The 23,250-nt window shown below is 36.9% G+C and overlaps 1 protein-coding gene across 1 annotated transcript; it reads right to left on the minus strand.

The window, feature by feature from the left end:
* Positions 1-19,091: 19,091 nt before the first annotated feature.
* On the minus strand, positions 19,092-20,675 carry LOC115989201. The gene is made up of 2 exons (XM_031112868.1): positions 20,457-20,675; positions 19,092-19,721 (listed from the first exon to the last, which is right to left on the minus strand). The coding sequence occupies exons 1-2, from the start codon at positions 20,673-20,675 to the stop codon at positions 19,092-19,094; spliced, it is 849 nt and encodes a 282-aa protein (XP_030968728.1).
* Positions 20,676-23,250: the final 2,575 nt, after the last annotated feature.

Below are 23,250 nucleotides of genomic sequence, written 5' to 3' on the forward strand. Positions count from 1 at the left end.
TTCCTACACTCCAATCAGAGATCATGATTGATGCAGATTTAATCATCTAATTCCTCTTTTATATAATCTGGAATTAATTTCAATTTTTTCCCCTAACAAAGGACAGAATAAAGTTATAATTCGGATATATTTGCCTTGTACAATGGAGCCATCTTTTCTCTTATCTTATATGGTACTGGAAAGTTTTACACCATGTGCTTCTTTGGACTAATTTAGCCTAGTCAAGGTGGTCAATGTTTAAGTATGCATTTAGATTGCGTCTATAGCCCAGCGTCTGCATTTTGCGTTCCTTTTTTTTTTTTTTTTTTTATTAATTTGGGAGAAGCGCGTTTCAGCTGCAAAGTGCTTTTCCAGTGGGTCCCGTGCACTGTTCATGGAACTCACAAATCTCTTTTTTCAACAAAACTTTCATTAAAAATGGGTCCCACGATACTATTCACACATTTAAAAATTATTTTACTACAGTGTTTTCAATTTTCAGCAAAATAAGCGGTGTCCAAACGGGTGTATTGGGGCACAGGGATCACCATTGTTCTGGTTGGAGTTTAAACCATCTTTTAATCAAAGCAAAGGGATCTTGACAATTTTTTGCAATTTAGTTTTTCCAATCCAAACCTAGTTGGATTCTCAAAGAAAGGAAAAAAAAAATCCAAACCTAATTTAAAAGAGATAACATTCATACCATACTCAACATTGATCAACTTTGCAAGATAAATTATTGGTCTCATCTTTTGAAATTCTAATCTTTTTTTTTTTTTTTTTTTTTTTTTTTTTTTTTTTTTTTTTTTTTTTTTAAGAAACACTAGAATTTTCAACCAATGGAGTCTGTTCTATGATAATCACTCTTATTATTAAGCTAAAATATTAATCAATTTTTAGTGTAACAAGTGGCCTAAAGTTTTACACCAATTAAAACTTTCACATTCCTTAAAAAAGGGGAAAAAATACATTTACATAAGGAAAAAATTTGTCACATTAGATTTTATAAGTTGAGCAACATTTGAGTAGGAAGGAATCAATATTCTTGGAAGATATCGTATGAGTCCAGGGAAGATTGGAGGAATATCCATAGCAAACATTTAGTTTGTGACTTGATCCTAAAGTTGGATTAATCAGGCCTCTATGTATTTTGTTGACTATTTGGAGCCTTAGTATGCTCCTGTTGTCTCTAATTTTCCTTATGTGGTATAAAAAAAGAAAAAATATATTTAAGCAACACAATTTTAGTCTAAAGCAAATTACAATAATAGCTATTAAAAAAAATTACAAAATACAAACCCATCGTCGAAGATCTCGGACGTTGTGTGGGAATTTGGTGGGGCAAGAAATTGGCCATGGATATGAGAATTGAGAAAAAGAGTTTTGGAAAATGGTCTTTCCACACTTCAAACATGATAAATTATCGAGAATGGTATAGTCTTTGACTGACTTCAAATATTTTGCATAAACCTAAACTAATTACTCCTTTGTGGCTTGTTAGAAAGTCAAATCTCACATGGTATACTAATCATAGTACTTAATAACATAGTAAACAGAATTTATACAATTACACCACGTCAAGGGCTTCACGTCATTGAATTAGTTTCAATTTAATGAATTCTTGTTTCTATAATAACATTTTAGTATTTTATGTCTATCAGATGTCGTTAAAGATTTTTTTGAAACATTTTTAAGTATAATAATGATTTTGAAACAAAATTTAAAAGTTAAGAACTAAATATACAATTAAGCCAACAATTTTTAACAAAAATAATCCAACAGCTGACAAATTCCGATCAAGCCAAAATTTTTTGAGTAACAGTTAGAAAAAAGTAAGTGCCAAATTTGATAATTAAAATAACATCTATAATATATGGTGAAAATGAACCAGAAATAAATAAATGGTGGGAAACAATATAGGCTCTACTGAAGAAATGAATAAATGATGAGTATATCTTTATTGGTTTATTAATATCATAGTTCGACTGATTGAATGTCTTGTTTTCTAAACACCCATTAGTATTTCCATTATAAGGGAAAGGTACAAGAAATGGAAAGCTTTTCAATCAAAAGTCGTAAAACTTTATGTACAAATTTATCTGCAAGTCAACAAAAGAGAAAAATAATAAAAGATCATCACCTACGTAACAGTAATATCAAGTATAAACATTTCCTTCGCTTTTATATTCTGGTCCACAATCCACATAACCAAACGAAGAAAGAGAATATACGCTTATCTTGTTGAATCCTTGGCTTGGGGAAAAAATTGGCCTATGCCCTTTTTAAAAAAGTAATCCAGTATTTTGCCTCATTTCTCAAACTAATTAGGGAAATTCTCCTCTTTTGAAATTTGATTTTCTCAAAATTGAGTTAAATCCTATAGTGGCGTTTTTAAGGAGCCTATATTGACATTTTAAGGACATATAATGACGTTTTGAAACTCGAGCTTCTTAAAATCGAGTTATAGGCAAAAAAAAAAAAGAAAAAAAAATTGCATGTAACTCGACTTCATGGAGATCGAGTTACAAAACGCCAATATAGGTCCTTAAAACGTCACTATAGGCTCCTTAAAACGTCACTATAGGGCTCATGAATTCTTTTTTTTTTTTTTATAACTCGATTTTAAGAAAATCGAGTTTCAAAAGAGGGACATTTCCCTAATTAGTTTGGAAAAGAGGGCAAAATGCTAGATATTTTTTTTGAAAGGGGCATTTGCCCATTTTCTCCCTTGGCTTGGCCTTTAACTAGCTAGATTGGGATAACAAAAATTGTTTGACACCAGTTATTATCAAGAACTTGGCATCCCTTCCGAGGTGTTTTTTTTCCCTATAGTGTGTGTTTGACACCAGCTTTTAAGACAGTTTTTTTGCTTTTTAGTTTTTATGTACAACTTTTTTTAATTTTAATTTTTTACTTTTTCAAAAATACAAATATATTTTGGCATAATTTTAACAAAAAGCTAAATAAATTGTTCCCAAAGAGAGCAGTTGATCCAAAATTTGTGAAGCTCTTATTTATTTGTTTTTTTTTTTTTTAATTATTAGAAGAAAAATTCATGAAGCTTGTGTAAAGAAAGGAGTTGAGTTTTTTGCCCTATGCTTTAATGTGGGGCTACAAACCAAGTGATATCATTGTACACATTATTACCGTACACCCTTAGTGTGATGGTCATTCTACAAGTATAAGTGTTTGTGAAGTATAGGAGGTAAGGGCTGGGGTTCAAATCTTCATAAGGGAGCTTCACACATATATACACTTAAATTAGGCTAGAGTAGAATTTCTATCTTGTATAAAAAATTATATACATTAAATATTTAATGGACTAATTAAACCTCCCAAAGAATGAGTTAAATGCAACACAGATGTGCCTTTCTTTGAAAATCTATCCCGTTTAGAGGGAGGATTACTCAGATATATAGTAATGGGAATTGGTTAAAAGGTTTTGCTATATATCGACTGAACACAAAACAAAGTGTGATGGATGGTTGAATCCTGTGATCTCGTACATGACCTTTTAGCCTCAAAGCTTGGCATCAGTAACATCAATGTGGAACTTGATGCAGAGATGGTTTTTCAACTTTTGAAGAATAATCTTAGTAAAAATCCTCTAATGGAACTATTACTGACTGTAGGAGCCTTTTGAATACTTTCCTAAACAAGAGATTGATCATGTCTACTGTAGAACCAGTCAATGAATGGATGTTCTTACTAAACTTGGAGCTCTTTAAACATGTAATTTTGTTTTTTGTTTTTGATTTTTTTTTAAAAATTTTTATAACCCATTGACAATGTTAGAGAATTTGTTAATCATTAACGAATAATGCTAGAGATACAAAAAATGTTGTAAAATAGTTTGTGCCTGTAGCATTACTCATTATTAATAAGACTAGACTTTTTTTTTGATAATTCAAAAGTTACAATGGAGAAGAGGGATTTGAACACTTGATATCATAAAAATTGTAAGAGATGCCAACTAAATAAGTTACAAGAACTTGGCAATAAGGCTGAGCTAAAGAACTAAATCAGGTCCTCTCTCACTGCTCTCTCTTTTCTTTCCTTTTCACCATTCTCCCCCTCTCCTCTCTCACCTGATCTGCAATCCATTTTTATTTTTTTTTAAATCTGGGTTTGCGAATTGCATGTAGGTGGTGGTGGTGATTGATCCAGGTGGTAGTGGTTGCTGATCGGTGGGGTTGCTGATCGGTGGTTTTGATGGGTGGGTGGCTAGGTGGGTTTTGATGGTTGTTGATAGGTGGGGTGATGGGTGGGTTTTGATTTTGGGTAGGTGGGTTGGGAGTGGTGGCTGGCTGGGCTTGGATGAAATCAGTGGTTGGGTTAGGAGTGGTAAACAGAGTGGTGGCTGGATCATTTTTGGGTTTCCCACCGTGGGCCTATGTTTTGCTCGCTGTAGATTTGCCGCCGTGCATTTGGGTTTTGCTCGCCGTGGATCTGGGCTTGCTCGCTCGCCTCGGGTTATTTTTTTTTATTATTATTATTATTTTTTTTTGTGGTGGGTTTTGCTCAATCATGATCTTCTACAAACCCCATGGTAGTGGGTGGATTTTGATGTGGGATAGGCAAAATATGGGTTTTGGTGGTTGTTGATGTTTGTGGTGAATGGTGATGGTGAGAGAGCTGAACATGTGTGTAAGGAGGTTTCATTGTGCTGGGATTGTTGCGTTGATTTCTTTCTTCTTCTTTTTTATTTATTTTTTTTTAATTTGGTATTTCTGGGAATGGCTTGTACAAAAAACAGTTTCCTCTAGCATCTTTTAATTGTGAATCCTTTGTGGCCTGATGATGGGGTCTATTGGAATCTTTTATTTGCTTATGACTTATATGTATTACGTTTGATTTATAGTCGTGCAATATATACATGTTTGATTTTTGTTGTTATAGAAGTGCAACATATACACTTTTGATTCAGTATGGTGTTTAAAGAAATAACTAAATTCTTTCTCAAAAAAAAAACTAAATGTGGGTATTAATTTTGATTCACTATTAGTATATATATACACATTTGATTCACTATTTTATATATAAATAAATAAATATATATATATATATATATATATAAGTATTAATTTTAGCAATTTTGTTTTATAAAATTACATTTCCCCCCACCCTTAAAAATATCTTTAATTATTTTGAGAGTGCTACGACTACAAAACTTTTCTCCATCATTTTTATAAACGGTTGAGGTAAAAATTCCTATTAATGCATTTGGATCCATTACTTATATCACTTTTTTAGATAACAATAATCACTAACCATATCAGCAATTTATAAAAAAAAATTCGTAACTCTAGCATTTTCCTCATTTTAAAGGCTATTAAAAATTTATAAATCTAAAATTTAAAACAAAATATACAAGTCTAGAAAAATTAGCTTATCAAAAAAAAATGTCCAGTAGCAAAAACATGAATTAAAAAAAAATTGAGTCCAATTAACTAATTAAATTTACCTAAAAAAACAACTCGACTGTTTAAAAATTTTCAAACAAAATAATTTTGTCCATATCCTGTTGTAAGCATAAAAAACACTTCAAAAAAAAAAAAAAAACCCAAAATAGCTAAACAATATATATATACTAGTCGTTAACCCGTGCGATGCACGGGAAAACTATTAAAAGTAAGATCCAAAATAAATTATTCACAAAATTATGGTATTAGAATGTATTAAAATTCATGTAATTTAAGTCTCCTCTAAAATAAATACTTAATAAGCACTTTTTCTACATTTTTTATAATAACATTAATAATGTAAATTTTCAGTTAAGTTCATATATTACCTTGCAGAGAGGTGCATAATATTTTCCTATAGTATCTATTCTTTATACATTGTTATATATCCTATATAATTAGGAAATTGTCTAAAAATCAAACTAAATTAACCATTGTTTTTTTTTTGGGAGAGAGAGACCCTCTAATATTAATGAATTGACAGTAAAGTGATATTAAATTCTTGGTCAATCACATTGACCATCAATCAATTAATTATAACTTGTTTCATGACCATATTTAACAAAAAGAGAGAAATTACTAATAACAAATTTCATAATTTAAATCAAAATTCAAATCTACATATATGCATGGTAATTTTAAAAAAATAAAATTAGAACCAAATACTTTTCACAAACTTCAACAACAAATATGTTTCTCAAAAATAAATAAATAAACTTCAACAACAAATCTTACAAACCTCAAAACCTCACCGTTCATGAACATATTCTAAAAATCGCAGTTCATTAACATATTCTAACATAAAATTTAATAAATAAAAGTGTGGAGATTTTTTTTTTTTTTTTAAACATAAAAAGCAAATCAAAGTCGTCCTCATCAAAAAGTCAATATTTTATAAGTATACATCAAAGCACCGTCCCAAAAATTTTAGTTTGGTTTGATTTTTATTTATTTAGAGAAAAATTGCATTAAGATTTATTGGTTCTAAATTCTAAACAATGAAAAGGAACCATAAACAGTCATAGGCACAAAATAAAATAAAATCTTTAGAAAGCAAATATAAAGAAAGACATTAGCTTTGAATACAAATGTTAAACCCTAGACTCACACCAAAAATAAAAATAAAAATAACACCAATAATGAACAAATTTGAAATAAACAACCAACAAAGAAGCTAAATCTGTAATCAAAATATGCCAAAACTATTTCAAAAACAAAAGCGTGAATGAGAGAATTTTTACCTTGACGGAGAGATTACAACACTCAAAGAGAAAGAGAGAGATTGAGAGTGCTTAGTATATATATATATATATATAGAGAGAGAGAGAGAGAGAGAGAGAGAGAGAGAGAGAGAGAGAGAGAGAGAGAGAGAGGAAACGTCCCAAAGAGAGGGATTTCTTTTTCTATTTGGTTTTGAATTTTACTTTGATACGTTTTTTTTTTAAAATCCAAAGATTTTTTTTTTTAATCCTAATCCTAATGTGTGTCTTTCTAATATTGCAATCTGCCCATATTTCAACTCTCATTTATTGTCCTCCATGGCTCCAGAGGCATTCACTATTATTTTAATTTTAATTTTTTTTCCTTGTTTTAGTTTATCTCTTCCACGGTTCCACCTATTTCCTTCTTTTTTGTCTTATCATATTTCATTCTACTTTATCTTTTAATCAAAATTCAGTATTATCCTCTTTTGATGGCTACACGTTTGTCAAAATGTAGATTTGAATGCTTCACATCTTTTACTGAGGAGTCTAGTTTCAACTTTCACATGAAAAAGTGAGAAAAACAATAAGAGAGAGAGAGGGAGGGAGAAAGTATAGAAGAAGATGCAGAGCAAAACACGCCAATAGATGCCGGTGAAAACAAAGAAGAAGTAATCTGAAAGCAAAGAAAAACCAAAAAGAAGAGAGAGACCAAAAATCTAAAATCATCACAGACACTGTTAGATCAATCTAACCAAAATAACCAAATCTAAATTTGTCTATTCAGAATACCTTTACCAATTCCGGTTGTGGGATGCTAGCCTATACTTGCTTGACGGTTGTAGTGCCCTCAAATTCTCACTCTTTTTTCTCTCCTTGTGCCTTACTTATGTTTTCTTCTCAATGACAATTTTTTTGTTTTAATATATATATATATATATATATATTATGTAGTTAGTTAGTTACTGAAAATTGAATCAACAAAATGAAAAAGCACAATTGTTCAAGTTAATGAAGAATCTCAAAAAAATTGAACGAATTGAACTGAACGGTAAGTTAAAATCCCAAAAGAAACAATTGTTCAGTATTTTTAAATGCAAATGTGTCAATAATTTATATAGCCACATGGTATAATAAGGCACGGTCAACAAAAAGTCAAACGCTTTGGATATTAGTTATTGTATAGAATATAGATATATATATATATATATATATAATAGAAAATTAAACATTTGTATTGTCCCTATAATACTCTTATATCTTCAACCTCATTTACAAGATAACTTGCTTCCTTAAAAGTCCGAACCTATTAAAATTAAAATTTCAATTATCTCACATTTTTTGTTTACAGGAAAAAGTACGGAATTTTTTATTTATAAATATTAATACTAGAAAAGATAAACCATCTACTAGTAGAGTAAAAGAACAATATACAAGAAGATGAGAGTTGAACAGATAATCAATAATTCAAAATGGAACTTAACTTAGTTCTGACCTCGCATATGGTTGTTTGTGACAATTGCATCTGCATTACTGGCAGCCAAGACACTAACCAACTTATAGGTTTGAAAAATATTGACAGCCTTGGCTGAGCCTCCAATATACTATCATGTAGGCTTCCGGTCACTGAGCTTCTTCTGCAGAAAATCATTGTTCTTTCATAAAAGTTAAAACAGAGAAAAACCCATTCTTTGTTTTTGATAGCTAGTTAAATGACTGGTGCTTGGGATATAAAAAATTACGTTCATACGATCTCTACCGTGTTAATGATCCACTATACTTTGCAATGGTCTATTTGATTGAATAGTGAACAAGGTAATTTAACTCCAAATTTCCAATTGTTCTTTTATATATATATATATATATATATATATATATATTTTCCCTCTTTTTGTGGAGAATCGTTGGTCTCTATATTAATATTTCTCATCTTCCTTTCATGCGTTTATTTTATTTTTGAGAAGTCTACTACCACAATAAATTTCACAACTTTTGCCACAACTTATCAATTTGATGGATTGTAAGTAGTGGAAATAAGATGGCAAGGTCATGTGGGTCCATAATTCTACTATTCACAAGTTATCACGTAGCAAAATTATGATAAAATTATGAAATTTGTTGTGGTACTAAACTCACTCTTTATTTTTACAACAAAACTTGCTTAAGTTTATGAATAATAGTGAATTCATTTAAAATAGAAAATGTGTTGATTCGGGCCTTTTTCTTTCTCTTGGCCCGTATGGGAACCTAGTTCTTATAGGCGAGCGTTTTGGGCCACTGAATACAATTTAACCTTTGGGGCTCACAAAATAAGCTATATGGACTTGGATAGATTTGTATAGAAGCCCCAAATCTACAAGCTGAGGTTACCTTTCTCTTATTTCATTAATTTTTCGAAATGGTTCTAAGTTATTTTCCTAAATGGATGGGTTGTTTCAGGAAATGAAGAATGTGGGCAAACCTACTAACACGCAATCCCCAAGTCAAATGTATAATTGACTCTTTAGAGACAGACATGTATAAGTACAAAACAATTTCTAACAAAAATGATCTAAAAGCTAAAAATAACTTCCATAGTAAAGAACTTTTACGTAATTTAGCGCTAGCTAAAAATAAACAACTAGAAATCAATAAATGGTGTGGATCCTAGTTTAGCTTAATTGATGAATTTTTGTCGTCAAATAAAAACTTAAATTCAAATTCGATTTATACCAAAATCTAATTAGTATCTTGATTTGATAATAAAAATGATTCATCAGTGAAATCGATGTCATAAGTTCAAACCTATCGTATATATCAAAAGTAAATAAATAAATGGTGGGAAACTATGGCCCAACGAAGAAATAACAGCTTGCCTCCTTTATGGATAACAAAAGCAATAGCAAAAGTAGGGCTGAAAACAAAACGAGTTGAGTTGAGTATCAAAATTTCTAGATTTTTTAGTTTGAACAAGAGCTAGATTATCATCAAACTAAAAAATATTTCTTCCCCTGTAGGTAGAGATTAAACTAGAAATATATTTTATGAGACCACTAGGACCAAGATGCAATTTTATGAAGATTTAGAGAAATTTCTTAATTTACTTTGTTTTTAATACCATAAGTTTTGTTAATATAGATGTAGGGGTGACAGGCCTAGGAGCCCATATTTATGTGTATATTGGGTTAGGGAGCCAACCCGAGGACGTTAAACAATCTGAGGATGGGTAAACACTTTCATAAGGATCCGTGTTAGTAAGTGAAAAAGTGAAATCTGATTAAAGCCATCCAGAAGGGTGATTAGAGGAAGAATACCACCTCGGTTGAGCAAAGCCGAGGTCAAAGGGTGTGGTTTGCCATCTGGAGTAACGTTCTGGATCATTCCATGGATGAGGATAAGTATTAGGAAGGAATAGGACAGAGGAAAGTCATGAAATATCTAAAGGGAAAGCTGCTACCACCGCATTAAATGCTCTGCAACTAACTCTCTGGCCACATTAATGAGGAAGTGATACCTGAACAGTAACTTTCAGCCTTACAGCTACTACCCAAAGACTTCAGGAATGTGCTGATGGAACAAGGATCAACACCAACAATCTGATCTGCACGTGGGGGGTGGAGATGGAAGGTGAAGATAGTATAAAATGGAAGAGATACCCTGAAAGAAAAAGATCAAGAAATTAAGAGAAAAACATTATAGCAATTAAGAACTGAATTTGTAATCAAACTTGAGAGAAATATAAAAAAACTGATCTTCTCGGATTGTGCTGAGGACGATTTTCTTTAGTTTAAATCAATTTATCTTCCTTTTCTTGTCATCTGAACCCACTTTACTTGTTATCCAACTCGTTTAAGCCTAGTTTTCCAACCCACTCTCTACAAATTCATTCGATTGAGCTTTTTGGGCCTATGTTCATTTATTCTCTGGGCTAGGGACTTAAACTGTGTCCTTACAATTGGCACCGTCTGTGGGAACTTCTGGTGTTATAGTGAGTCTAATGTTCAACAATGGTAGGTTCAGGTCTAAACTAGACAAAATCTATAGGGTCTTAGCGGTAAGATCACTTCTGTGATGTTGAACAAAGAAGGGATGGGGAGGGAAGTGTGCACACTACCCATACTAGGAACCAGTCTTAGGGTGGAGCCATGTCTCTCATGAGGAGAATGCTAGAAACATGCAACTAGAGATTGATCATCTGTGGAGGAAGTTGTGCCGTGAACGATGAAGAAAAACTCCCTTAAGGTCTGTTTCTTCTTCCAACGAGGAAGGAGATGGTAGTTATAGGCCCAGATCGAGGACTCCCCCCAGTGAATCTTTCTCGTATGATGAGGATTACCACCATGAGCGTAGAAATAGGAGCTCATCTTCCAAAGGATTAGGAAATGATGCAATGAGTACAGCACTCAACCAAATTTCCAGATCACCTTTCACGTGCAGGATTGAGGGAGGGAGACTTCCTCGATGGTTCACTTAGCTCACGTTTACCATGTACAATGGTTGTACAGACCCTGTGGAACATGTAAGTCACTTCAACCAGAGAATGGTTGTACTCTCCAAGAATGAAACCTTGATGTGCAAGGTATTCCCATCCAGCTTAGGGCCTATGGCGATGAGGTGGTTTGATGGTCTAGGTGCAGGTTTTATTGACTCCTTCAAAGAGCTCACCTGAGTATTTGGTTCTCGTTTTATTACGTGCAGTAAGGTTCCTCGGCCCTTAGATTTTATATTTTCCATGTCCATGTGAGAAGGTGAGACCATGAAAACGTACTTGGATAGATACTGAGAGATGTTTAATGAGATTGATGGGGATTTTGATGACGTGGCTATAAGGACCTTCAAGGTCGGCTTGCCCACTGAGTATGATTTGAGAAAATCCTTGACCAAAAAGCTAGTAAGGAGTGTGCCTCGACTTATGGACTGCATTGATGAATACAAACGGGTTGAGGAAGACCAACTGTAAGGCAAGGGGAATGGTAAGGTTATCCTTCAAGAGATGAGGGATTTCAAGTTGGATTGTTACAATAATAATAGACCCCGAAGGGATTTTGCTAGACAATCTAGGTCTACGGCTCCTCAGGTGGTTAACATGGTATTCCGAGAACCAGTGCATCAAGTCTTGGAGAAAATCAAGAATGAGTCATACTTCAAATGCCAGAACAAGATGGGAGGAGACCTCATGAGGCGCAACCAAAGTCTTCATTTCCAATACCACCAAGAACGAAGGCATACCACCGAGGACTGTAGAACTCTATGGAATCATCTGGAGCAACTGGTCAGAGATAGAAGGTTACAACAGTTTTTGTATCGGCCCAGTGGGCAAGGAGACTAAGCAAGGTTAGGGGCTCAGGGGAACGCTTCTTCAAGGCCACCTTTGGGCACAATTAATGTCATCTTTGATGCACCTGGGAGAACTGGTTCTCATCCTTCCAGGGTGATGTCTGTAGCTCGGCTACCCGCCGAGGACTCTAATTCTGAGCCGAAGAGGGATAAAGTGGAGATTCGACTAGCACTGAGTTTTTCGGACAAGGACAAGATTGGAACCATCCAGCCACACGATGATACTTTGGTGGTCACCCTCAGGATAGGAGGGTATGATGTGAAGAGGGTGATGGTAGACCAGGGCAGTGGTGAAGAGATTATGTACCCTGACTTGTATAGAGGGCTGAACTTAAAGCCTGAGAATCTGTCAACCTATGATTCACCTTTGGTAAGTTTTGATGGGAAAGTTGTCATCCCAAGGGGTCAGATTAGATTGCTCGTGCAGGCAAGTTCGGAGGTGGTAGAGGAAGACTTTATTGTGGTGGATGCTTATTCCCCCTACATTGCCATTGTGGCAAGGCCTTGGCTCCATGCCCTAGGGGCCGTTTCTTCAACTCTGCATTTAAAAGTGAAGTATCCATCAGGGGACCAAATTGAGGAGCTTGTAAAGAGTCAATCCATGGCTAGGCAATGCCTCGTTGTTGCAATTATGCATCAGCCTGAAGCTGAGTCCTCGGCCTTTGCTGAGGGGGGCTCATAGCAATCAAGGATTTCGGTCCTATCTATAGATGCGGTGTCAGAAGAGGTAAAGTGTGAGAGGTTGGAGGAAATTGATATAGATGATGATTTGGAGAAGTTTTTTTAGGTCAAAGCTCAGTTGCCTCCTCGGAAGAAGGAAGAACTATTAACGTTTCTTAGGGGGAATATTGATGTGTTCGCCTGAAATGCCTAAGAAGCTCCTGGGGTAGATCCAAACTTCATTTACCATTATTTGAATGTCAACCCAGCTATCCTCCCTAGAACGCAACCACCTTGGCGCTAATCTAAGAAGCATTCTAATGCTGTCAAAAAAGAGGTGAACAAGCTTAAGCAGGCTGGGGTTATTAAAGAAGTGTTCTACCCTGAATGTTTGGCAAATACAGTGGTAGTAAAGAAGAAGAATAGGAAGTGGCAGGTATATGTAGACTTCACAGACTTGAACAAAGCCTGTCCAAAGGACCCCTTCCCTATGCCTCGGATTGATCAGCTAGTGAATGCAACTGTAGGCCATCCTCGGATGGGCTTTTTAGATGCCTTTTAAGGGTACCATCAGATACCTTTAGCCCTGGATGATCAAGAGAAAACAACTTTTTTCACTCCTATTGGGAATTACCACTACAAGATGATGCCCTTTGGTCTAAAGAATACGGGATCTACCTATCAGAGGATGACGACCAAGATGTTTGAGCCACAACTGGGGAAAAACATTGAGATTTATATAAACGATATTGTAGTCAAGAGTAAGTTGGAATCCGAGCATGTTAACGATCTCGGGAATATATTTGAGATCTTGAGGAGACGCAAGCTATGATTTAATGCTTCTAAGTGTTCTTTTGGTGTCAGATCAGGGAAGTTCTTGAGGTACATGGTTACCTACCGCGGAATTGAAGTCAACCCTGACCAGATTAAAGCAATCAACAATTTACAACCACCTTGGAATCCTAAAGAGGTCCAGAAATTAACAGGAATGATTGCTGCTCTAAACCAATTCATCTCTCGGTCGGCAGACAGGTGTAGACCTTTCTTCCAGTTGTTGAACAAGTGGAAGGGATTTGAATGGACTGAGGAGTGTGTCTTGGCTTTCCAACAGTTAAAGGAATACTTATCTCGGCCACTCATTATGTCCAGACTCGAGGTGGATGAGATTTTGTTTTCTTACATTGCTGTGGCTTCCCATGCGGTAAGCCTGGTGCTTGTACGGGTTGATAATGGTGTATAAAGGCTAGTTTATTATGTGAGCAAGTCACTACATGAGGCCAAGGTCTACTACCTACTATTGGAGAAGGCCATTGTTGTCCTAACCCACTACTTCCAATCAGACACAATTGTTGTCCTAACCCAGCTCCCGCTTAGATCTTTACTTTGGAGTGCTGATTACACAGGGAGGATTGCAAAGTAAGGCACGATCCTAGGGGCTTTTGATATCAAGTACATGCCTCGCAACTCTGTCAAGGGTCAGGTCCTCGCTGATCTGGTGGTCGAGTTTATTGAAACCCCTTTTGAAGAAAACATTGAGAAACAGAACATGAATGAAAAATTAGTTGGCATGGTCTCCCTGCAAGAGCCTTTACCCTGGAGGGTGCATGTTGATGGGGCGGCGAATCAAAGAAGATTTGGGGTGGGGCTAGTTATAATTTCTCCTGAGAAGATCATTATTGAAAAATCCTTAAGATTAGGCTTCTCGGCCACCAATAATGAGGCTGAGTATGAGGCTTTATTAGTAGGAATGACTATGGTTCAGAGAATGGGAGGAAAGGCAGTAGAGATGTTTTCAGATTCAAGGTTAATTATAGGCCAGGTAGGGGGAGAGTTAGAAGCCAGAGATCTCAGAATGCAGGAATATTTGAACCAAGTTAGATACTTACAGTTTGGATTTGAGTCTTTTAATTTGTTACAAATCTCTAGAAGTAGAAATACACATGCTGACTCTCTTACCACGTTGGCAATCTCCTCGACACAAAGTTTACTGTTGGTGATCCTTGTGGAGGACTTATGTAAACCCACTGAGGTAAGGAAAAACATGGTTTATGTTCATCAAATAAGGGTGGGTCCCAGCTGGATGGACTTTATTGTGCTATTCCTTAAAGAAGACATCTTGCCCGAGAGTAAGTCCGAGGCTGACAAGATACGGAGAAAGGCTCCTTGGTTTTGGCTGTCTAAGGACCAAAAATTGTATAAGAGATCTTTTTCTGGCCCATATTTGCTATGCATACACCTTGAAGCCGTTGAACTACTCTTTGAAGAATTACATGAAGGGATTTGTGGAAGCCACATATAGGGCAAATCTTTGTCTCATAGGGCTCTCACTCAAGGATATTGGTGGCCAAATATGTAGAGAGAAGCACACAAGTATGTAAAGAAATGCGATCAATACCAAAGAATATATATATATATTCTTATAACTTATGAATAGTAAGTTTGATTTAGAGATGTAATAAATAAAATTGATCACTGGGTTGTTAGGTTTTCACTAATGTTGTTGGTGGGTCTCAAATCTTAAATCTAGAATTTTTAGATTTGAGGGTTTTTTTTTTTTTTTTTTAATTATCTTTCTATATATCTTGGGTTAGTGCATCGGGGGTTTGGGTTTGGTTTTGGATTTTGGATTTTTGCGGTAATAGTGATGGTTGATTTGCTGTGAGGTGGTGGTGTTTTGGGTTTAGTTGTTATTGTTTGTGTGGGTAGAAAATAAATTATTTTAATGTGATGAGTTGCAAAATGAAAAATGAGATGTAGAGTATGTTATTATAGTGGTTATGTAAAATAGGTAAGGTGATTTTTTTGGTGATGCAAACTAGGTGGGAATGCTCTAAAAGGATTCTCCTCTTGCCCCACCTGAAAATGACTACATGATGCAATAAATCCAGGGGTTTACCCTTTTATTGGGGGGGGGGGGGGGGACAAAGTATAATTGATTTTTAAAAAACAAAACTGGTAATAATAAAATTTCGACAAGAAAAATGATAAAGCTTCTACTAATAATAAAATTTACAAGATAGAAATTCTACTCTAATATAATCTAAATATATATGTGTATGAAACTCGCTCTTAGAGATTTGAATCTTAGTCCTTACCTGTCACACCACACAAACGCATATATTTGTGAAGTGATCATCATGCCATGGGGCACGGTGGTTAACAAGATATACATTAAAAGTGATTAGTATAACATCAATATCATAATAAATAAATCAGAAAACTACTATCAATTTTGCTACATAATATTTACAAATTGACATAGCAATGAATGTTTTTGGTGTCACATCAATAATATAACAAATAAAGTACTTAATTACTTATTTGTTGCATCTTAACCAATTGATACATCAATTTGTAAGGTTTATTTAGTAAAATTTATAGGAGTTGTCAATCAATGAAAGAAAAGACACATAAATAGTTGTTTTTGAATTATTTCCATTTTTCTTTTGAAATAAATCTAATACTTTAGCTAGGTTTCCCATAATTTACCAATCAAATATAAATCACATTTATCATTATCTAATTATATGTCAAATGTTATTGAACTAAAAAAATTAATTAACATTGCCAAGAAAATAAAAAGAACCACGTTTCTAACTTTAAGTCTCAAACAACAAATAAACAATGTCAAACAACTTAACAACTAAAGTCATTTGCATATAAAAAATGCTAAATAATCAATGAACATGTTTTGAAGCTTACAAAACATCAAAAACTATACACATTAGTACACACACCACACGGGTACAATTGATCACATAGTGCGTAGTCACAAGCAATGAGATGTCTGTTGTGTTTATTGGCTTTTTTGACCAATTTTATTTTTCAGGGAGACCAACTATAGATTTTTTTATTTTTTATTTTAAAATTTCATATATATATATATATATATAATATTTTTTAAAAAAAATTAAAAACTCAGCCCCCAAGTCAAAGAATATATAGTTCGTCCATGATTGCATCTCAGTGATCTCACTGCTTGAAACAATTCTCTCAACCCCATTGCCCCACCCGAATATGACTGCATCTCTCTATATAAACTAAACCAACTTACAGGAAGACTCAACTTTCTTTTGATTCTGTATATCCTCTGCGACACATTTAACACAACCAACCCAAAAATATATCTCTCTCGTTTTCCTTTTCACTTTGTTCTACCCAATCATCCTCTATCTCTATCTATTCCTCCAAACAGGTGAGAATATATAGCAGACTATATATGTATATATATATATATATATATATAATTAACAAATTTTTTCTAATTTTATTTTTGTTGGTTCTAGTGTTGATAGAATTAATTTCCTCTTTTGTTACTGCAGGAACAAATGTCATTGCTTTCGGACGTTAAACTTGCAGCTCAAATACTTGGCCTGGTGATACTCATCATCACACTCATTCTTGCACTACGCAAGTTTACAACAAACAACACCAATAATGCTAGTACCCAAAGGCTTCCAAATGATAGCTATGAACGCCAACCCTGTTTGAGCCTCCAGAGTACTATGTAGTATGTACTATGTAGGCTTCCTGGTTATCCATGCTCTCTTTTTGCTTGTTGGTTTGTTTGAGTTACGTGTTATGAAATTATGAATAGTCTCATCGGTTATGCTTTTTGATAGGCCAAAAACAAATTGACCCCTTGTGATGAATTAACCAATTAATTTAGCCAAGTGAATTAATTAAGTTAATTAACATGCAAACGCGTGGTAGCACAAACAAATCACCAATAAACTAAGTATGCAGCGGAAAATAAATTTGACATAGTTCTGGGATGGTACTCGATGTCGAATTGACTAAGTTCAATCGCCCACTGGACCATTCTTCCTGCTGCTTCAGGCTTGTTCATTAATTTCTTGATTAGTTGGTCCGTCATTACAAGAATGGGATTTGCCTGGAAGTATTGCCTTAGCTTGCGCGAGGCTACTATTAGTGCAAACGCGATCTTTTCGATCCTTGGATACCTGGACTCAGCTCCTTGGAAGGCTTGGCTGACGTAGTAAACTGGGAGCTGCTTCTTGCCCTCTTCTCTGATCAGGGCTGCACTTATTGCCGAAGCTGACACTGCCAGGTATAAGTATAGGTTTTCCCCTTCTTTGGACGGGCTTAAGAGGGGTGGGCTGCTCAGGTAACGCTTTAGTTCTTGGAACGCAACTTCGCATTCGTCGGTCCAGACAAAAGCCTGCTTCAAGGTCTTGAAAAAGGGCAGGCATTTGTTTGTAGCCCTGGAAACGAACCTGTTCAAAGCTGCTATTCTTCTTGTGAGTTTTTGAACTTCCTTGACGGTCCTAGGCGACGTCATGTCGATGATAGCTCGCACTTTTTTTGGGTTTGCTTCTATTCCTCTTTGGGACACCATGAATCCCAGGAATTTTCCCGAAGCTACCCCAAAGACACACTTACTTGGATTCAACCTCATCTTGTGTGTTTTGAGGGTTGCAAATGTCTCCTTCAGGTCGTCCAGATGTGCGAGCTCTTCTTTACTCTTGACGAGCATATCGTCCACGTACACTTCCATGTTCCTGCCAATCTGTTGGCTGAACATTTTGTTCACCAACCTCTGATACGTAGCCCCTGCATTCTTCAACCCAAAAGGCATTACCTTGTAACAGTAGAGTCCTTGACTCGTGATGAAGGCGGTCTTCTCCTGGACTTCCTCAGCCATCTTTATTTGGTTGTACCCTGAGAAGGCGTCCATGAATGTTAGTAACTTGTACCCGGCTGTGGAGTCCACGAGCTGGTCTATTCTTGGTAGAGGGAAACTGTCCTTTGGGCATGCCTTGTTTAGGTCGGTGAAGTCTATACACATCCTCTATTTCCCATTTGCTTTCTTTACCAGGACGACATTTGCAAGCCATTCAGGATAATACACCTCCTGGATGAACCCTGCCGTCAGGAGTTTGGTGACTTCGTCTGCAACTGCCTGGTCTCGTTCTGGGGCGAAGGTTCTTCGTCTTTACTGGACGGGTTTCCGTTCTGGGTCCACATTTAACTTATGCTGGATGACTTCTGGAGATATGTCGGGCATGTCCTCGTGGCTCCATGCGAAAACATCTAGATTCTCTTTAAGGAACCTTATGAGTCTTGTTCTCATCTCGGGGCTCAACGTCGTTCCTATCTTGGTCATCTTGTTCGCTTCTCCTTCTACCAATTCCACCGTCTCCAGGGCCTCTATCCTATCTTCTTCCTTTTCTTCAATCATCCATGTGTGGTTCTCCTTCCCAGCCAGGACGGCTTGGTAGCATTCCCTTGCCAGGACTTGATCTCCTTTCACTTCACCAACACCATTATCTGTTGGGAATTTTACCTTCAAACAGTAGGTTGACATCACCGCCTTCCACTTATTAAGAGTGGGTCTTCCAATGATGACATTGTAAGATAAAGGGCAATCTACCACTAGGAAGTCCACTTGTCGGGTCAACTGCACTAGGTAGGTCCCCGCCGTCACCGTTAATGTCACTATACCCCTGGATTAGACCCTGTCTCCACTGAAGCTGACGAGTGGAGAGTCAAAAGGGCGCAGTCTTTTCGGATCTAGTCTCAGCTGTTGGAAGGCTGGGAGGTAGATGATGTCTGCGGAGCTACCATTATCGACGAGGATCCTCTTAGTATTGAACCCCTTTATATTCAGCATTATGACCAAGGGATCGTTGTGGGGCTGCTTCACTCCCATTGCGTCTCCTTCACTGAAGGACATTTCCTGGTATGTTCGTCGGTGCTTGGACGGAGGTACGACGTGGATGCTGTTCACCTGTCTCTGGTAGGCCTTTTTGAGTGATTTAAACGACCCTCCTAAAAACGGCCCTCCTGCAATCGTGTTTATCTCCCCGATCACCTTGTGTGGAGGCTGGGACGGACTGTCGTCATCCCAGGAGAAGGATTCATGCTGGATTTTATTGTCGTCCCTGAACTTGCTATATTTTCCTTTCTTCACATATTTCTGTAACTTCCCTTTCCGTATTAACTCCTCTATTTGCTCCTTTAGGTCTCTGCAATCTTCCGTGTTGTGGCCGTGATCTTTGTGGAACCGGCAGTACTTGTTCTTGTCACGGACATTAGGGGATGAGTGCAATGGTCTAGGCCATTTGAGATAATGCTCGTCCTTGATCTGCGTGTAAATTTTGTCAACAGGCATAACCAATGGAGTAAATCTTACCGTCCAAGGACTTTTATCATCCTTCCTCTTGTTCCCGTCATTGTTCCGACGATCTGGTCAATCTCTCTTCTGCCCCCTACAGTAGTCTTCCCTCTAGGCCTTGTCGCCTAGTTTCTCGGCATCCTTTATGGCAGCTAAAGTATCTTCAGCATTCATGTACTTCTGTGCCTTCAAGAGCATTTTCGCCATCGTCTTTGGTGGATTCTTTGTGAGGAAGGCCACGAGATCTTTGGACCTCAGTCCCGCCTTAAAGGTCGTCAACTGCACTTTGTCATCGGCTTCGTCCACCTCCAGAGTCTCCCGCGTGAATCGTTTGACATACGACCTCAGAGTTTCCTTCTCTCTCTGTCTTATGGTGAGTAAGTAGTCTACCGGCCTCTTTAGACGTTGCCCCCCTATGAAATGGCGTAAGAAGGCACTACTTAATTGATCGAAGTTGTCTATGGACGAGGTCGGCAATTTCGTGAACCATTCTCTTGCAGCTCCTTTGAGAGTGGTTGGGAAGGAACGACACAGTATCTCGTCAGGTGGTTGTTGAAGACCTAGAGTCGTCTTAAAGGTATTAAGATGATCCTAAGGGTATTTGAGTTCGTCGAATGGCTCAAGTTGAGGTAAGCGAAACTTTGACGGTACAGGGCATTCAAGTACCGTTGCGGTGAAAGGCGAATCCGTAACCCTTACCATTTTGTCTACGCTTCGGTCCGTCTTCTCCTTAATGGCGCTCCTTAGTTCGTCCATCTCCTTCCTCATTTCTCGAAGGAGATCTGAGTTCTGTTCGTCCGGAGTAGTTGGCCTTTGAGGGGTACCTCTCCTGTGGCTATCCCCTTCTCCTTCTAGGTTATCCTTGGACCGGCTTTCGTCCTGTTGAGCCTGTTGAACCTGTTGAAGTCGTAGCTTCATTTCCTGGTTTTGTTTGGTGAGTTCTTCAATGGTGGCTGCAAGGGCTTGAACTTGCTGGGCCAAGGCTACTGAATCTGGGTTGGATTCCATCTGAATGTAGAGAGTTAAATGGAAACCACGTTTTCAAATATGAATCTGAAAATGTCGTTCCCCACAGACGGCGCCAAACTGATGAAGCATGAGCTCGTCAGTAGAAGTGGGCAGATGGAATCCCTTGTTGGTGTGAGTGTATGCTCTATAAGGGTCATCGGTGTGGTGCCTGCCACAACGCCTCCAATGCCAAAGTCAGAATAATGAAAACACCTTATGAAAATAAGAAACAAGATAAAAAACCAGAGTGCTGTCTTAAAGCGTGAATGTATGTGTGTACCTCCTGTTGACTGTGTGAAGGCTTTATATATGTGACTTTGGGGGCTAGCCGTTGTGGTTGTTAATGCTTTCCCAGGTAATGCCTCTGGTCCAATAATGGGCCTTTTAAGAGGCTCCCAATGGTCTGCCTGGTTGATTTGGTAACTGCCCAGGTCATTGATTGACTGCATTGAATGACTCCCCTGCCTTCGTCAGTGATAACCAGTTTCTTCGTTATTCAGGATGATTTCGTCATGGACGCTTTCTTCGTCATTAGTGTTAGCTTCGTCTGTGGGATGTAATCTCGTCATTCCCATCAGTCACCACGTAAGAACAAGCACTGGTTTGTTAATTGTCTCCTTTTGCTTCTACATGACTATAGCGTTCTGGCCTTCATCTTCATGTGACAACTAAGGTGCACATTAAATACATGCCTAAATCTTTAATGCCCAAGCGAATACATGGCTTCCTTGTAGCCTTGAATTTCAACACCACGCCTAATAACTAATAAGCCATGAACATGGTTTTCAAATTTGGATAGTGTACATGCAAACCTCTACGTGTCTTTCTTGTCTTTGGTTTTTTTTTTTTTTTTTTTTTGGTTGCAACTTACACACAACTAGACATTTCGTGACTTGAGAAACTGCTTTTGTATGACTTTGCTCACAGGTGTATGCTAAGATATGGTTGGGCTGCGTTTCTTCTCTCACAAGCTTAGTTGTAATCTTCACATTCTCAAGGAGTGGTTACAACGAAACGGGAGTCAATTCAGCCAATTTTTGTCTTCCACTTGGATCACGATCTCTATGTGCTTGATTTTTTTTTTTTTTTTCAAGCAATTGTGATCAAGTAGATCTTTAGGCCTTTGTCTTCATACGGATTATGAGTATCGCTTTGTAAAATACACATTCGGCTAGCTCCTTCAACATTGCTACTTGCTAGCATGACCAATTGATTTGAAATCGTTTGGATTTGCAATTCACTTTTCTTTTTTTCTTTTTTTTTTTTGAGATATGTGACTGAACTTAGCAAGTGATACCAAGTTGCCTACGTACCCAATAAGGGATCAAGTCATAACGTAGTTCAAGTTTTTTTTTTTTTGTGTATGTGTGTGTGTGTGTGTGTGTGGGCTGTTTAAGCTCTTACCAAGGAGCACATCATATTTTCAAACTTAGTGACATTTTGCCTTTATGGGACTAACGATTTGCCCATCTTTGTCAACTATTTGCTAGGTACCATTGCTATGAACTTCTTGGACAACATATGGACCACCCCATTTCAATGCAGACTTCTTGGAGAACATATTGAATGGTCGTCATGTTGCGAGTGCCAAATATCCTACTTGAGAAGGATATGGACAAGCTCTTTTGTTGAATGCTTTGGAAGTTTGATCTTAAGGCTTTTCATCACATGCTTCTGACTTTTCAACTCTCAAGCCATCAGTCCTCATCTTGAAATAACTTTTGGGGAAGAAATCATGAAGGGTGATTGGAGAGTTGCTTCTTTGTTGCAACAATTTGTCGTCATGAACTTCTTTGCTTGGATTCCTTATCACCTTTTCACGAGGCCCTCTAAGATTGCTCTTTTGATATTGCTTTTCTTTGTGGATTATTTGTGACTTCGGGTTGCATTTCTTCCTAGATTTCTTTCGAGTTACAAAAGCCCAACTCTCATCTTCATTCATCAGCTTGCCTTTTATTTTAGCTTCATTCAGTAGCTCTGAGCATGGCATGTGAAACGGCTTAATTGTTCCAAATTGAATATGCTTGTCAGATGCCCCTAGTGTTGAAGCTAAAGGTGACCATGTCTTTGGTGGAGTTTGTGACTTTATTAGAGCTGGGGATGTAGCGGTGAATGCAGTATAGTTCGACTCAACCGTTTCATCTAGGTCCAAGAGGATTTTACCCTCCTTTGCAAGCCTTATGATGATATCTTTCAAAACAAAGCATTTCTCCACTGGGTGACTTACAATTCGATGGTATTTCTAGTCCTTTGGATCATTGGTGTGACCCATTTCTTCTGGTCTTTTGCATTCCGGTAGCTTAATTATCTTCTTTTCTAGGAGGTCATCAAGCATTCCTGAAACAACAGAGTTGGAAAAGGATATGTCCTGTCTTCCATCTCTTTTAAGGTGGGTTGACGCCGTTCCTTTTCTTGTGGTAGACTTGCGTTCTTCTTGTAATGAATAGGCTTTGTAGTGATGGCTAGAGACTCCTCAATAGTAGAC

Source organism: Quercus lobata, chromosome 5 (assembly GCF_001633185.2).
Source record: "Quercus lobata isolate SW786 chromosome 5, ValleyOak3.0 Primary Assembly, whole genome shotgun sequence".
Lineage (NCBI taxonomy): Eukaryota > Viridiplantae > Streptophyta > Magnoliopsida > Fagales > Fagaceae > Quercus > Quercus lobata.